The sequence below is a fragment of the Corvus cornix genome, chromosome 5 (genome assembly GCF_000738735.6).
Source record: "Corvus cornix cornix isolate S_Up_H32 chromosome 5, ASM73873v5, whole genome shotgun sequence".
In the NCBI taxonomy this organism is placed as follows: Eukaryota; Metazoa; Chordata; class Aves; order Passeriformes; family Corvidae; genus Corvus; species Corvus cornix.
This window is the reverse complement of record NC_046335.1, coordinates 37,806,525-37,821,754: the sequence shown is the minus strand read 5'-3', so window position 1 is coordinate 37,821,754 and position 15,230 is coordinate 37,806,525. Positions and strand designations below refer to the sequence as shown.

The 15,230-nt window shown below is 42.4% G+C and overlaps 1 protein-coding gene across 3 annotated transcripts in view; it reads right to left on the bottom strand.

The window, feature by feature from the left end:
* Positions 1–1,195: 1,195 nt before the first annotated feature.
* Positions 1,196–15,230, bottom strand: part of RPAP1 (RNA polymerase II associated protein 1) — a 39,123-nt gene continuing 25,088 nt past the window's right edge. For all 3 annotated transcript variants that reach the window (XM_039552141.1, XM_010413848.4, XM_019283117.3), the window contains exons 16-25: positions 14,513–14,683; positions 13,548–13,749; positions 11,529–11,638; positions 9,469–9,664; positions 8,396–8,545; positions 7,818–7,960; positions 5,805–6,609; positions 4,884–5,060; positions 4,151–4,207; positions 1,196–3,394 (exon numbers count right to left, since the gene is read on the bottom strand). In XM_039552141.1, coding sequence (XP_039408075.1) covers positions 3,239–3,394; positions 4,151–4,207; positions 4,884–5,060; positions 5,805–6,609; positions 7,818–7,960; positions 8,396–8,545; positions 9,469–9,664; positions 11,529–11,638; positions 13,548–13,749; positions 14,513–14,683 — 2,167 coding nt within the window. In that variant the 3' untranslated portion in view covers positions 1,196–3,238. The remainder of the gene's footprint in view (positions 3,395–4,150; positions 4,208–4,883; positions 5,061–5,804; positions 6,610–7,817; positions 7,961–8,395; positions 8,546–9,468; positions 9,665–11,528; positions 11,639–13,547; positions 13,750–14,512; positions 14,684–15,230) is intronic.

The following is a 15,230-nucleotide window of genomic DNA, read 5'->3' as shown; positions in this document are numbered from 1 at the left end:
CTCATCTTCAGTCCAATCAACCATTTGTTTTTAAAACCACATTGCTCCTGCCTTTCAGCACAGTCCATGCTAAATTTGTATCAACAGAGATCCCACTGTTATCCACATGGGACATCATCAGTAACTTGGATGAAAACAAGCATATTCTAGCCACAAAGGACCAGAAGATGGGGTGCTCTTTTTAAGAATTAAAAGACAGGCAGGAATTGTTGTAGCTGGTTTTGTTGACTTCTGATGAGAGTTATCAGAAAACGTATGTTCTTCTGAGTTAGAATCCCTTCAACACCAGAAACCTGAGGGTCTTATTTCAGCAGAATTATTTTCTTCTCAAAGAAATATTAAGGCTTCAGTAAGAAGTCACACCCACTTTTTTGGACAGTTTTAATTTTCTTCATCTCCTCACTTACCCTGACCAGGATTAAACTGGATTAACAGAATGGGCATGCTTTGGTCCTGCCTCAGACTGCATTCAGCTTAAGTTTAAATCTTATGTTCAATGTACCATAATTTTTCAAAATTGCTCCTGCTGGCAAAACACTGTATGGTTCTTAGCAACCCATCAATAAAATATTTAATTCTCCACACTTGCATCAAAAGTATATGCAAAAATAAAAAATGCAGAAAATTCAAACGATGTATAAGGGTTGGTTAGTTTTTTGTTTGTTTTTTTTTCAGGTCCCAATAGCACTGAAGCTGAGAAATCTTGCATTTAAACTAGATAAAGCAATGCCCTCTAGCGTTCTGTGGAGAAATCCCATACAAGGCTGCCAAAAGCCTTAAAAAATTCATGTACCATCTCAAGTGACAGTCAACGTTTTGAAACCTTACAGCTCACACGCAGCATCCTTGGAATTTTCTACTTATGACTGTGGCCTGCAGAACTACTTGGGATCCTTTCTTTTCCTTCCCTCCATTGGTGATACTTGCATCATAATTTCAAATACCATCTGTGGACAGTCTTCCCACCTGGGGCATGTGTCAAATCACATCACACCACCCTGCACCTTCCCACACAGCATTTGGTACCCTGTATTACTGACCCATCACACAAGCAGGCTGTTATTTTTGGCTTGAGGAGCTTTCTTACAGAGCTCCAAAATTTAGTAGATTTCTTTAAGGTGGCAGCTGTTCCAAGATATTGATAAACTGCAAACAGAACTACGCAAATACAAGAAAGACTCAAAGGACAGCATTCTTATAGTTCAAAAAAACTCCTGCAGAACTATCAAAATATTTATTTACATCCTGTACACATTACAAAACTCAACTTTGCATCCCACAAAGGATTGGAAGAGATTTTATAAGTAGAGGTCTGAAAAGCAAAACGTAAAGTCCTTGATGAAGGCTGCTCTTAAATGGCCAGCTAGGGGTCCTTAAATTTTACTATCCATTGCTCTTGAAAGACAACTGCTGGGCTCTCACTATCTAGACAAATTAAAACTAGAATGACTTTGATGAAATTTTTAATCACATCAAATACTTTTAAAATAATTAGCAACAATAAAAAAATCCTGTTAGACTACTGTGCTTTAGTTATTTTGCATGCCATTGATCTGCTGCAGACAGAAACCACAGATCAAAAGGGAAGGAAAAAAAAAGAGAGATTGGAAGGAAACACCAGTTCTGCCCACGTCCTCTCTGAAATAAAGGGGGAAAAAGATGAAACTGACTATTTTTTGGCAACCTAAGGGGACTGGTACACTTAGAAAACTGCCAATACAAAGACAGCATCAGCCACAAATGCCCTAAGCCCTATGTGATTGTGCGGGCATTTGAGGGGGCAGCAACACTTGACTGTCAGGTGAAAGAAAGATACTGTATTACGGTTGGACACAAGGTCTTTTCTTCTCCTAACTAAATGATTCTTTGATGCTATTAAGTTGCTGTCTGGAATTTGTTTCTTGTCTGAACAATTTCAGTAATTACAAGTAGGCCTATTAACAGTGATTCACACTCCTGTTGGGACATTCACTGGAGCAAGGCTAATACAGGCGCGGTCTCTTCAGAGGGAAGCTAGCTTGGCCTGCTTGACAGGTAAAGACAGGGGCTTAGGTCTTCAGACCAGGCATCACCCTGCGCCTTCCAGAGGAATTTATTCATAAGAACAAAACATCAGAAATTTCTTTAAAAAGTTTTGTTCATGAAAGTCAATTTCTCCAAACAAAAGCCTGCCAGAGTGACCACACAAAAATTACTGGATATAAAGAAAACATCCGGTGAGATCATACACCTAGAGTAAATTCTGGGCTTGATGTGGCACTTGTGATGAGCCTTTTAGGCGCCTATATTTGCAGCCCTTGTGTCTGAGGCTGCAATTCAGAATTTGGATATAGAAGTGGAATCAAATTAGACATTTTAAAAATTATGTTTGAGCTAGGAAACTCCACTTCCAAATTTAAATTGCATTCTCCTGAGAGGGCAACCAATACATACTCCAGCTAAACAAGCAGATACTTTTTTTTTTCTCTAATGAGGGGTGGTTACTGCCAAGCATTCTGGCCTGCAAAGAAATTATTTTTGATCTTGTTATACATGTAACCAAATTAAGGGAGAAAAGAAAGCAGTTTAGAGACCATCCAAAAGACAGCCAAGAGAGGATATTCACTATTTGTACCTCTGCACTAGGAACTCGTATTTCTTAGAGGTCTGATACAATACATCTGTGTTACTGAGTGTATGCACAGAACACCATCTTTCAGAAACTTCTTGTATGTATGCTTATACATAAAAAAAAAAGACTCTCAGGATCAGATTCCTCCCTGTTGCACCGTCATTCTATTTGCAGGGTACAGTGTGAGGAAAGGACCATTCAAAATCCAAGGTACAAAAAAAGCAATGGAAGGATCTGGGGAAAACAGACACTATCTGGAGAACCCAGTTTCCAGCCTGACTGACCAAAACAGCTTTTACACTTCCTTCAGTTTATTCAACAGTCCAGTGCCTTGCAGACACATTCTCACCTTCTCTGGGAAGAAGCAGAACAACTTGAAGGAGAATGAAGGAAAATGCTCCAGCATCCATCACAGAGAGGCCACACACACACATGCTGTCATATCTTGACAACATGTCTGTTGTTCTGCAGGGCTGGGAGCATTCTACTAGTGCTTCACTAGGCAAAGATGCCAAGAATGTCCAGGTAAGACATAAAATCATCTGAACTGCAAGTAGTTTCATCAGTGAAGTATAAATTGAGCTCTTCCGCTCTTCACCTTGGCCCTCTTCTTGCACAAGTGCTCTGCTATGAGTCTACTGCTGGTGCATTCTCCATAATTTCCTTCTGTGTCACTATCTGGAGGTACTTCAGTCGCATGGGAGGGAGCTGCTCATAAAGGTCAAATCCCAAAGGACTCTCTGCATTCAGTAGTCTGTAGTACAGCAGGTGCTTTTTCAAGTTCTGAAGAAAGAAACAGAAAGGTATCCAATCTTTTCCACTGTCTCAAACACAACACAGCAAATCTGCAAATAGTACAATTCCGTCATGCCCATGATATTTAATCATATCATCTTCAATAGAAGAGCTATAAAAGGCAAATTTCTTCCAATAAAATTCACCTTTTTTGGCATGAGAATTCCTCTTCTAAACACAACTCCATTGTCTCCTCAACAGCCCCTCACAAGGACTTCTTGCCAGAAACCCAAGTGGATTTTTGAGTGTGATCTAATAATTTACCCTGGACACTAATCACCCAGGGCCAAATGATCCAGCTCTGTCCCACAAAGGATAGATCTTGGCAAGCTCCTTGAAAAAAAGAGAAACCTTACATCTGTCCTGTTCTTTTCAGGGGTAGCATCCAACTAAGATTTAAGACAGATCACTGCTAGCCACCTATTCATAACTGTGCTATAATCATTCCTCTAGTATCGCTAGCTATCCAGATATAATGCTGCTTGGACAAGAGGCATGGACAACACAGTACAGGAGATTCATCTAGGTTCCAATGGGCTCAGTGTTCTGAGGTCAATTACTACAAGAACTGGTTAAGTGTATTTATAGTTATTGCAGGCCAAAATCCTACTGGTAATCTCCTCTCATTCTCAAATTAGCAAGGTAATTAAACACAAATTTCAAAAGCCAAATGTAAGTCTGTAAAACCACCATGTATGGAAAACTTAATTCCCAGAGACACAAACTGAATCTTACAAATCCTACCTCATCCACCAACAGCCATGTCTTCCGCAGCATGCTTTTCCGAGCAGCATCTGTCTCCTGGGAACAAAACACGTACTTTCCTTAATATGGTGCAGTAATACCTTTGCCCAGGGGCATACAGCACTCCAGGATGATTCGTTCATTATAATGATGAGCAGCTTGTTCCAGCAGAAAGTGCTTGAGATGTCTTATCACTTAAATCCTGCCTCTCTGCTCCTTTCCCTGATCTGAATCTCAGCTGACTTCTCAACCTCCAGGTAGAACTACAGATCAGATGTGAAGTGTTGTTAGCACAACTATTCACTGATAGAGGCCCCAAGGCCATAGAGAGGCTTCTGCTTGGTTACTCAAGCAAAGTCAAAGAAAAAAGTCCTTTGCACCTTAAGATTGCTACGGCAGAGGCCAAATCTGTTACGAGCTCTCTCTGCCTGATCACCTTCCTTATGCTTTCTGTTTATTCTTCCCCCCACACCACAGAACGCATAATTGCTGACCTCCAAGATTTCAGTAGAACTGGCTACCATTAATGCAAGTGCTTTAGGGTATAATGAACAAAAGCTGCTGCCTCATATGTGGGTTCTCAAGCAGCTGACCAGTCCTCAATGCATTTGCTTACAATTTTTGTTTTCAAGTCCCAAAGGTCAGTGATTCATCAGAAGCCACACTGGATTCACAGGGAGAGCAGATGCAGAACCCAGACTGCAGCCCTGAAGCTCTGCTATCCATTACCCACCTGCGCTGTGCTTTCTTGGGAGAAAATAAAACTGTTCACATGAGCCACAGCCACCACGTACAGAACAGGGCACCAGGTGTGGCGCAGCGCACCAGTGACCAGCGTTCGGAAGTAGAGTCGCAGGAGGTTCAGGTTATCCTCAGGAGGGGAAGTGTAGCGCTCAAGAGGCACAGGAAACTGCAACAAACCCATCCAGAGGCAACATTACAACTTTTGTCAGGGTCTAAGCAGTGAGAGGAAGTTCATGACTTCTAGGGTGCCCTTCCTTGTGCATGCCCACCTATACAACGCGATGTACCCCACTGGCATGAATCCCATTTGCAGCAGAGCTGCTATGGCCCACCCGGACTGATGCGACCTGCCTTGACGAAGTGTTTGTCAGGACCTCTTCAGCTTCATGGAGAGATGTTTTACTGGTCCTACCACTGCAGCTGATTTTCGGCACAGACGAGTACATATAAAGTAAGAAGACAGGGTACTTCCGACAGCACCACTAAATTCTATCTCTTGTGCTCTGCTCACTCAAAAGAAACGCAGTCCTACACTTGACACACCAAATTTTCTTGCAGAGTTATTCAGCAGAGCACAACTCCAGTATATGTGGAAAGATCGTTGAGAGGGAAAATGACCATTTGTCTATGCGTGGGCAAGGAAAAAGTTCTTACCAAGGTGTAACACATATATAAGGGAAAGGTAGCAGAACACGGGGTACAACCAGCCCTTCAAACACACAACCTACAAATTAAAAGGTTCTCAATGGTTAGACCAAGCAAGGTTTGGGACAGTTTCCACTGAAGGTTGAGCTATTTCACAGCTCCTGCCCTCCACATATACACACAAATCAAAGTTGGAGAATCACAAGCAAGAGCCCAGTGAGCCAGAAATACGTAGTGACAGGCAATTACCATAAGCTAGGATTACCTGCTGTAACGGCACTCCCAGCGCCCGCAGGACATTTGTGTGCTCCCCAAAAACAGAGAGACGCAGATGAACACTGAAACGCTTCTGTAGAGGTAGAAGAACAAAGACTCCAAAGAGTGGATCTCCGAAGGAGACACCCTCAAATTGCTCCAGGAGACTTATATAGAGATCATGGAAGGATGCCAAACCAGGGAGAGGAGCATCCAAGTTCAGGGAGTCCAGGGCCTTGGGTTGGCAATACACAGAGAGAAGGGCAGCTGTGTAGCGGTGGATAGGTGCTTCTAGAAAGAGGTCACTGCCTGTGAGGAAGACACACATGAGCCGTGCAAGTTTGGCAGCAGTCGGGATGCTCTGAAGGATTTTAGATCGCCAGGTTTCCAGCAACAAGACCCACTGCAGGTTCAAGGTAACAGTGTTGATGAGATCAAGTGGGAGAGAGTTCAGTATAGTCCCACGTGTCTCTGCATTAGTCACTTTGTTGTAGAGGCTGATAAGTGGAAAGAATGGCCAGTCCGAAGGCAGGATGGGCCCTTTGGCCTCAGGAAGCAGCATTGACTGGATGAGGTAATTCCGCCCTTGGTAGGATGCCTGAGAACGTATAAGGGCGGGCTGCAAGTGGGCAAAGTGAGAGAGGTAGCAGGAACGAATGGAAGGCAGATTCTGGTATGATTCTCTCAGTAGGGCACCACGAGTAACCTTTGGAACAAATGCTGCTGCAGAGCCAGGCTGTGCCAGTTTGGCACTGGTGCCCAGATGCAGAATATCAGAGAAGTCAGCTGCTTCTGGCCCTCCAGCTTTCCCTTCACTGTAAGGTAAAGACAACAAACAGTTTAAGAAACAAATGAACAAACAAAAACCTGAAATGCCAAACAAACAACACACCACATAAATTCATCTCTACAGTCTTCCTAGAACAGGAGGAGTAGTATATGCAGATCACTCAGCACTTTCTACATCATCAAGCTATTCTAATACAGAGGGCCTGTAAAGCATCAGCTACCTTGGCATTTACAGGGAATTCAGAGAACCACATTTGGAGTCAACAACACAGGCTGTGCCATGAAAACTCTCCAACACAATGCCAGTCTAGTGTGAAGGCTGAAACCCCTTGTCCAGAGAGGCAGCCTACTTACCAACACAGACAGGAGAGTGCTGAGATTAAATACTGCATTTCAGATAAGGCCTACACAAACCACTAAGACAATGCTCAAAACAGTAGCTTTGCAGCTGGCAGTGGCAAGGTCAGGGGAACCATACGAACTGACAGAAACTGTGCATGTGAAAGGTGTTTGTCAAATCCATATGCCACAATCTCAGACCAAAGACTGCCCATTTTGTTGACCCAAAAAGAAGAACAAAACACCACCACACAAACAAATCCACAAACAAATTTTCCTTCTTTCTGAAAAAACATAGTATCTCCTTATAGCACCTTGGTTCAACCTCCTTCAGGGATACACCATGGCTAATTTCAAATAGATTGAAATGAACAAGATAAACTGCTACCATTTCTCGCCCAGATATGAGAGGATTCATATTTGAGATGCTCATGATTTCTTCCAGTGTAAGGTGGAAGACATGGCATTTGTCAAATCAGCAAATATTTGTGTAAGAACTTGAATAATAAGGGTTTGAGGAAGATTCATTAAGCTTTTCAGGCTATGACAAATTCTCATTTATTTTCTAGACTCACTACTCTCAGGATGGCAGATGCTAGGCCTTAGAGAGGATCAGTTCTATCAGGAATCACACAAGCCTTGTCACAGAGGAAATCAAAAGAAACTCATCACATTTCTCAACACCAGTACATCAGAGAAAAATATGCAACCACATTGCTTGCCTGATTAGAAGGCTCTGTGCCTGGAGAATATGCCAATGAGTAAGTGAAACTTAACCACAGGCCCTGTTACAGGCCAAAAATTACGACAAAATTGCAGTGCCAACGTGTTTTTTCTATTTTCCCCATGTCTTCCCACATATCAGACTAGAGAAAGGAAAAAATGCAAAGCTTACGGAAGAAACTCTGGATTAAAGGCAAGATCCAGTAGGACCTCGTGAGCCAGATGCTCACTCCCTGGCAACAGACGGCTTAGCAATGCCATGGCAACACAGTGATGAAGTGAGGCATGCTGGGTGTAATCCGGACAAGTGCCTGCCTGCACAGGAAACAAAACAACAGATAAAAGCACTGTATCATTTGTCAACAAGACATTCAGCAAGGACAGGAGGGTCAAACAAGACACAGATCTCACTGGAAAGTGAAAGACTGAGGCAGACTGCAAGAGCTGTCAGCATTTGTACCAAGAGGTATTTCTGCTTCCCCTGACTGCCTTAGATAGTCGACAATTTTTTAGCAACACGCTTGAAAACTTTGTTCCTACTCTATCCCAAAGAAAGGCAAAAGCAGATTTTTTTTCATCCAAAGTATTTTGGAACTAAATCCCCACATCAGTAACTGGAAAGACATTATTTGCTAATGGGGCACAAAAGTCAGCAGAAGAGTCACCAGACCTAAGTCAGATACAAGAAAGATCAGCTGCCAGTGAAGTCAATTCCTCAGGGGAAAGAAATGAAAGGACTAATAAGGATACCATTCTCCGAGCCAATGCTAACACAAAGTACTGCAGGTGATATTCATGGCGTAAGATCCACGCAGATGAGGAAGTCACAGAGGGAAGTCCAGTCTGCCAGCTCTGATGCAGATAATCCTTCAAGCCTCTGAAACCCAGCACAGAGCTGTACTGTAAAGGAATCACAAGTGGAGAAAAATAGTATTAGGACAGTTTGTGTTTGGAAGAAAGCAAAACACAGCCTTCTCCAAGGCCCACCCCCTACCTCCTCCCATGAGAGAATTCCTGTTGGCTACTCCAAAAGGCATATTTAAAAACAGCCTTATAAATATCTGCTTTTCTGCCTCAGGGCTCACCTGCAGCCATCATGATCATCCCCATCACAGATAACCGACAGTCACTGCCTACATTTTCCACAGTGCTTTGTAAGGCAGAAACCTGGCCAGTGGCTTAAAGTGTTTCTCCCTCATCTGGCCAGATATTTCCATCAGTAGCCAATCAGCTAATTCAACATGAGGTGACACAGGAAGGCTTTGAGAAAGTTCATGCTAGGTATTCCATCTTTCAAGGGCTCAGCCATTTGCTCTTTAGGGTCTGCAATCTTCCATGACTCACTTATTCTAAAAATTCAGAACAAACCGAAGTAGGAAGGACCCTCTTCTGTAGCACTCATTCTCTTCTTTAATATTACACCATTTTTCTCTGTTATATATGCTTCAACTATGCTTTTCCTCCACTGACACTCAAGTTTTATATTTTGCTCAGTCAAACAACAGTTATTCAACTCTTCTCAAACATTCTTTATAAATCCATCCTTTAAGCATCATCTGCTCTGTAATTCCAGCTTCCTGGTGCCAACTGCATATTGCAATTCAAAGACAAGATATTTTTCTGATCTTCATCCCACTTGTTCTGTAAGTGGGGCTGTTTCTCTCTATAATACTTTAATATTTTTAAAATAAAAATGCACAACAATTTGCTTTTAACGGTCCTTCTAACATCTCTTTGATGCCTGGGCAGGTACAAATACTAACCTCACTCACAAGTATTATCATCATTTACCTAGAATTTATAGTGAAAAAGACTATTCTCACCTTGCTGGTCAGGCCTTTGTGAATGTGAGTGATGTTATTGATGAGAAACAGGAGGGCAGTGAGGAAGGGGAAAGGTGACTTCGAGCCAACCAGGCTCAAAGGAGGTTTGCCTCCAGTGCAACTCAGAGATGCAATGCTGACGACAGATTCTGGTGCTGGGGAACAGGACAGAGGGTTGCACAAAGCAGAACATGGCCTGTGTGAACAAATAAACAGAGAGGAGTTAGGTCAAAAGCATTCACACTGCTGAGGAATTATCTTGTTGAAACGTTGCTATCTATCTGAACTGTACCACACATTGCAGTAAAATGGAAGCCCTGAAGACAGTGAAAGCAAAAAGCCAGTGTCACAGCTGGTACACTAAGCACTACTGCCATACACGCTAATGCCAGCGAGCTGTCAGGAACTCTTCTCTTCAGCTGAATTGGTCATGATGAGCAGAAATACTGATGCAGTGATGCATCTCTGATGTCAAATACTTGAAAGCATTGGATGTTTGATTTCTAAAAAATACGCCTTCCCCACATATATACACACACCAGACTAATAGGGCTGCCCAGCCACTCAAGACATTTCGATAATAAACTTGTAGGCAAAGCCAAAAAGCCAGATTATATCTAAAACTGACATTGCAAAAATGCTGCCCTTCATGTACTACTGAAATGATTTTTAAATTGTATTCAGAAAGAACCTAGCTTTAATGTACACATGAACATGACTGTGCAAATCACTCTTGGTGTGTGTGTTCTCTGCAGGTGGAACTACGAATTCCCACACCAGCAGTGCTTGCGGGGCCCACAGTAGATATATAATGTCTGTACAGGTAAGACCACCACAAGGAAAAGTGACCACAAGCAAGTTGCTCACTGGTAATGGGGTAATAGGGCAAACCCTGTCAAAGATCCATATCACTACTCTATGGGAGAAAAGTAATTGCTTAAATGCATTGCTCTTTCTACCACTGGTATTACATGTACGAGATGCATAAACACATGTGGGGCTCATGAAGCACCCTGAACTCCTGGACCTAAACTGCCCAGAAAGTTTAGACAAAATAGCAAAAATATTAGAGCAGAGATTAGCTGACCATGGTTTTTACCAGCCAGTGTTAAGAACAGCCTGGGAGAATTCTTGCTGATGAGCTTTTATAGCCTGACCAAATCCATTGTTTTCAGATCTCAAGGACAGACAGAGAAGGCTCAAATGAGTGCTCTTGTGTTGGAAGCTTTGGTGCCAAAGATTCAGATCTCAGTTTCAGTCATGAAAGAACATGGGCTAAACTGGTGACCATTCAAATACCACTTGAAACCAAAAATTTCAAGTGCCCTTTGTATCAGATGTTCTTAGAGGCAGATGGATGCCTCCCTGACTGTAAGTTAGGCCTTTTAGAATCCCCACTCCAGAAGATTAATCACAACCTAGTAAGGAGGCTCCCTCTACAGCAGAAAGACAGAATATCTGCAGTTCTTAACTGTTCCCAGAGCCAGAGCTTATGTTATCCAAATGTCTGCAAGAACAGTTTGGTATCTGTTCTTGCACTTCTCTGCAGGGGTTTTCACAGCCCTAATGAAGCTCTGCAGGAGCTTAAAGATGTGAATCTAGTTACATTCCTTTATATAAGCAGCACCACACAGAGCACATAAACAGTACATGCACACACACACTCACCTCATCATGTAAGAGGGACTCAACTAATGTTAGTCGTGTTGCTTATTTTTTTTTTTTAGACCGGTGAAACCAAAGAAGAATCAAAGCCAAGAGTGATTAAAATAATCTGAAATTGATATGAAAACCCCAGCTACAAGGTAAAGCAGAGATGCAGCAGCACCAGGAGAAAAGGAGGAGATGCAGAACCTCTGCAGCCATCATGCCTTTTCTTTAAGGGGGGAGAGGACAAAGCAGGGTGTAGACAGAGCCTTACTCTACTCCAATTCCCATATGTGGGGCACATTGCACAGGGAGAAGAAGAGGGAGGGGGGAGAGCTGTAACACAGTACAGTAATAGAAATGGGGCTCCCTTAGCTTCTGACAACAACATCTTAGCAGGGGAATGGTTTTACCTGAGCAAGTCCCACATGCTGTCTATGGCTGGCTGGCTGAGAAGGGGCTGCAGCACCTCTGATGTCAAACGTTCCAGTTCCTCTAAGCAGTCAATTGGATTGACTGATGGCTGTAAAAGACATGAAGAATGACAGAAAAAGAGAGTGAATGACCACAGCATCCAGTGATAGCAAAAAGACAGACTGATTTATTTGCTTCCTCTGTGTTTATTATCTTTTTGCCAGACCCCATCACGTACATAGTGGTACTGCTCTAGGTTAGAGCTGGCCTCACTGCTCGTAGTGTGGAAGCTGACAGCTGGCACCTCAAGGTGTTCTCACACTCAAATATTAAAACGCATGCCAGAGATTCTTAATTGGTTGGAAGCAAGATATGGGATCCCTGGAATCAAGATTCCCCCTAAATGAAAACTTGGCTAAACCCCCTCCCCATACCATCTACATGTTTCTATTTAAATTGAAGATGACACAAAGGTGATCAGAACTACCTTGAGAAAGCTGAGTGGCACCACAAGGGTCTCCAAAAACAGAAAAAAAAAATTTTTAAAAAATCAGCTGCATAAAGTGTGATTGACCTACCCACCAAAGCATGACTGTGGATGAACACTGCACGGAGGAGGAACTGTGGCTTTTAGAGAATCATTCAAATTCTTTTGGCCCTAGTAAGCAATATTCCAGGTTGAAGGAACATGCTGGCAAATTTTAACACCACATGCTTTGGGATACAGAAATACTCATTTCTATTACATAAAATATGATTTTCCCCCAGGTGAAATCCACCTCCAGAAATCAGTAAAACCTTTGTGAAGGTGTTAACCTTAGTTTTTAATAGTCTAACAAAAATATTCCAAGAAGGTCCCAGTATACACTAATCTAATTACTATACAAGTTAATTTTTTTTGCACTAATCTATTCAAACATGCTATGTACAATTTTTTTTTAATCATCTAACCACAGGTAGATGACTGAACTTCTTTTTAAGTGGAAACTAAAAAACCCAGCACAATTCAAGAACTCAAGAAATTGTTTCCTCAGTCACTCTTCTGGGATATCTGTAGAGGTTAAAAATGAGCATTAACCTCTTGGCTGTCCTGGTTCTCTAATGCTCAGGACATAATCACAGTATGTGAAAGGTACACCAACCTTTGGGGCACTGAAGACATCTTTGAGAGATACTGGCAGTTTCCACCCCAGCCATAGCTAATAAACTCAGTTGCTTTTGGCAAGTTTCAGAGGAGTTGCACAAGTGTGAATAACTACAGCCATTAAATTACCCCAACACCTTCAACACAGCTCTCCCAAGTTGGAACTCAGACATGTCAGTTGGGCAGTAAAGAGGAAAATTGCATTTATCCTTAGAACATGAATCTTTAAGGTAGCTAAAATGTAAGACATTATTCCTCAACAGCATCACACTGATGTGTCACCTTCAGAAAACTCACTTTAAAAGATGATCACATACTACAGCTGTGTGTTACAGAATCTGACCTTGAATGTCAGTGAGGCAACAAATAAATTTATCTTTATTATTTCCTATCCAAAGTTCATACGGCATGACCCTTAATGCTCAATCTTCCACCCAGATGATTGCAGTGTAGGTGTCCACATGTAAGCTCTCAGACCAAAGCAAATGCAAAAATGCATGACTTGATTTATCCCACTAGGAAAAAGGACTGCCAAATTAAATTAGGTTGTATTTGCTTCATGCTTTGGATCTCTGTGGTAAATCAGAACAATCATGGCACTACCACATACCTTGATTGAGACTCTGATCGCAAAGGATGAAAGGACAAAAAAGGAAGACAGGTATTTGGCACTGCTAACATATAGGGTCAGCAGACTTATGTAACCCTGAATGTCATGCAGCCTAGATATGAGCTGTGGTAAACAAAATCATTGCTCGGCTAGATGCCTCGATATCGGTCTTTTTCAGCACTGCCTGTAAGTTCAAGTTTTCAGAGGTAATACACAAGCTGATGCTGGTGAGATGAGAAGACAACCTGTATTTTCAGGCCTTACCTGCTGGCTGTAAGCACTGTAATAAACTCCCAAGAAGATCACACAAGTTGTGGTCAGAGGCTGGAGAGTTTGCCAAGCTTCTATCTGGGATATCTCCTGAAGGATTTTTTTCAGACTTGTCTCAAGGAAGGGCTGTAAGCCTGACACTTGATTCCATGCTACTGGAGGAGGTGGAATAGGTTCACTATCTTCTGAGTTATTGCTGAAACACAATGGAAGAATGACATAGGATAGCAAATAAATGTCAAACAACTGTCTCTCTATCAATATTAATAGAAAGATGTAGTCTGGAAAATTATATCCAACAGCTTAAATAGGGGGGAAATGTCTTTCCATAATCCCACAACCCAGACTAAATAATTTAGGCAGAAAGGATAAATGTAGAAAGTACTTACAAAAGCTGAAGAGTCTTGTGCATTACTCTGCCCTGAGCCATGCTCTAGCTTTACCAAAAATGCTATCTCAGTACTCAGCTTTAGTTAAAGAGTTTATTGCTTTCCACCAGAAAAAGTACCTGTGTCTGCAGCAAATCCTACTGCTTCAATGTCTATCAAAACAAATCACTTCTTAATCCTGACCCATCTTAGCTTCTACAGAGAGGTTCTTTCCTCCAAACCTCAGGGCATTTACTTTCTTTACTCCCAAGAGAAAATCAAAGCAGCTTCCTAGCTCCCTTCAGCAGGGCATTTGGCTAACAGCACCCTTTCTGCCCTTTCTAGCTTCATGTGGATTTTGACTCCTGCCTCTGGCCAGGCCAGCAGGCATACAGCTGTCAGACTAGACACTACTTCTGAGCTTGTGTCAGAGGGAATACACCCCACCATGCAGGGGCTCACATGTGAGACAGTAAATGATTCCAAATGAGGGGTGGGGGAAAAAGGTGACAGCCAGGTCTCCAAACCAAAGAAAGGAAAGACAGGATGCCAACAACTGAGGTGCACAGAATGGTGACAGAGAGCGCCTACCTGCTCAACTTGGCCTGCAGCTCTGCCGTGTAGCCTGCTGTTTGTGTCACATGTGTCAACAGAGTAACCACTGCCGCAGCTCGCTGCACAGACAACTCAACCACAGGGCTCTTCCTGCTGAGCAACTCCGGCAGGGACTGCAGTATCCTCACCAGCACAGGGTAGAGATCACTGTAGTGTGAATTACAGAACACATACGGTTGGAAAGGGTCTCTGGAGATCATTTGTACCTTAATTCCCTGTTCAAGCCAGGTCAGCAAGAGCAAGATTGCCCAGGGATATGTCCAGTCAGATTTTGAATATCTGCAAGAAAGGAGAGTTCAGTATTTTGCTGTGCAGCAATGCTCCAGTGTTTGATCACTTTTACAGTAAAGTGAGTAAAGATTACAGTAAAAACACTTCAGTGGAATTTCCTGTATTTCCATTTGCCCCCATTGGTTCTTCACTTTCCACTGGCAGAATCTGGCTCTATCTTCTTTACACTCTCAAATCATTTATTTATAAAGATTGCTAAAATGTGATTATGAGAACCATCACCACCACCACCACAATAACAAAATTAAACCGACGCAGAAAAAAGATGACAAAGGAAGACTACTGCTATTCCAATTTCATCTGAATGGGACCTACCTAATACACTGCTTCCAAGCACTCTGATTACCTCTTGAAAAAACTACTTTTATTTTATTCTTGCTGGGGAGTAGTTCTCAGATTCTCA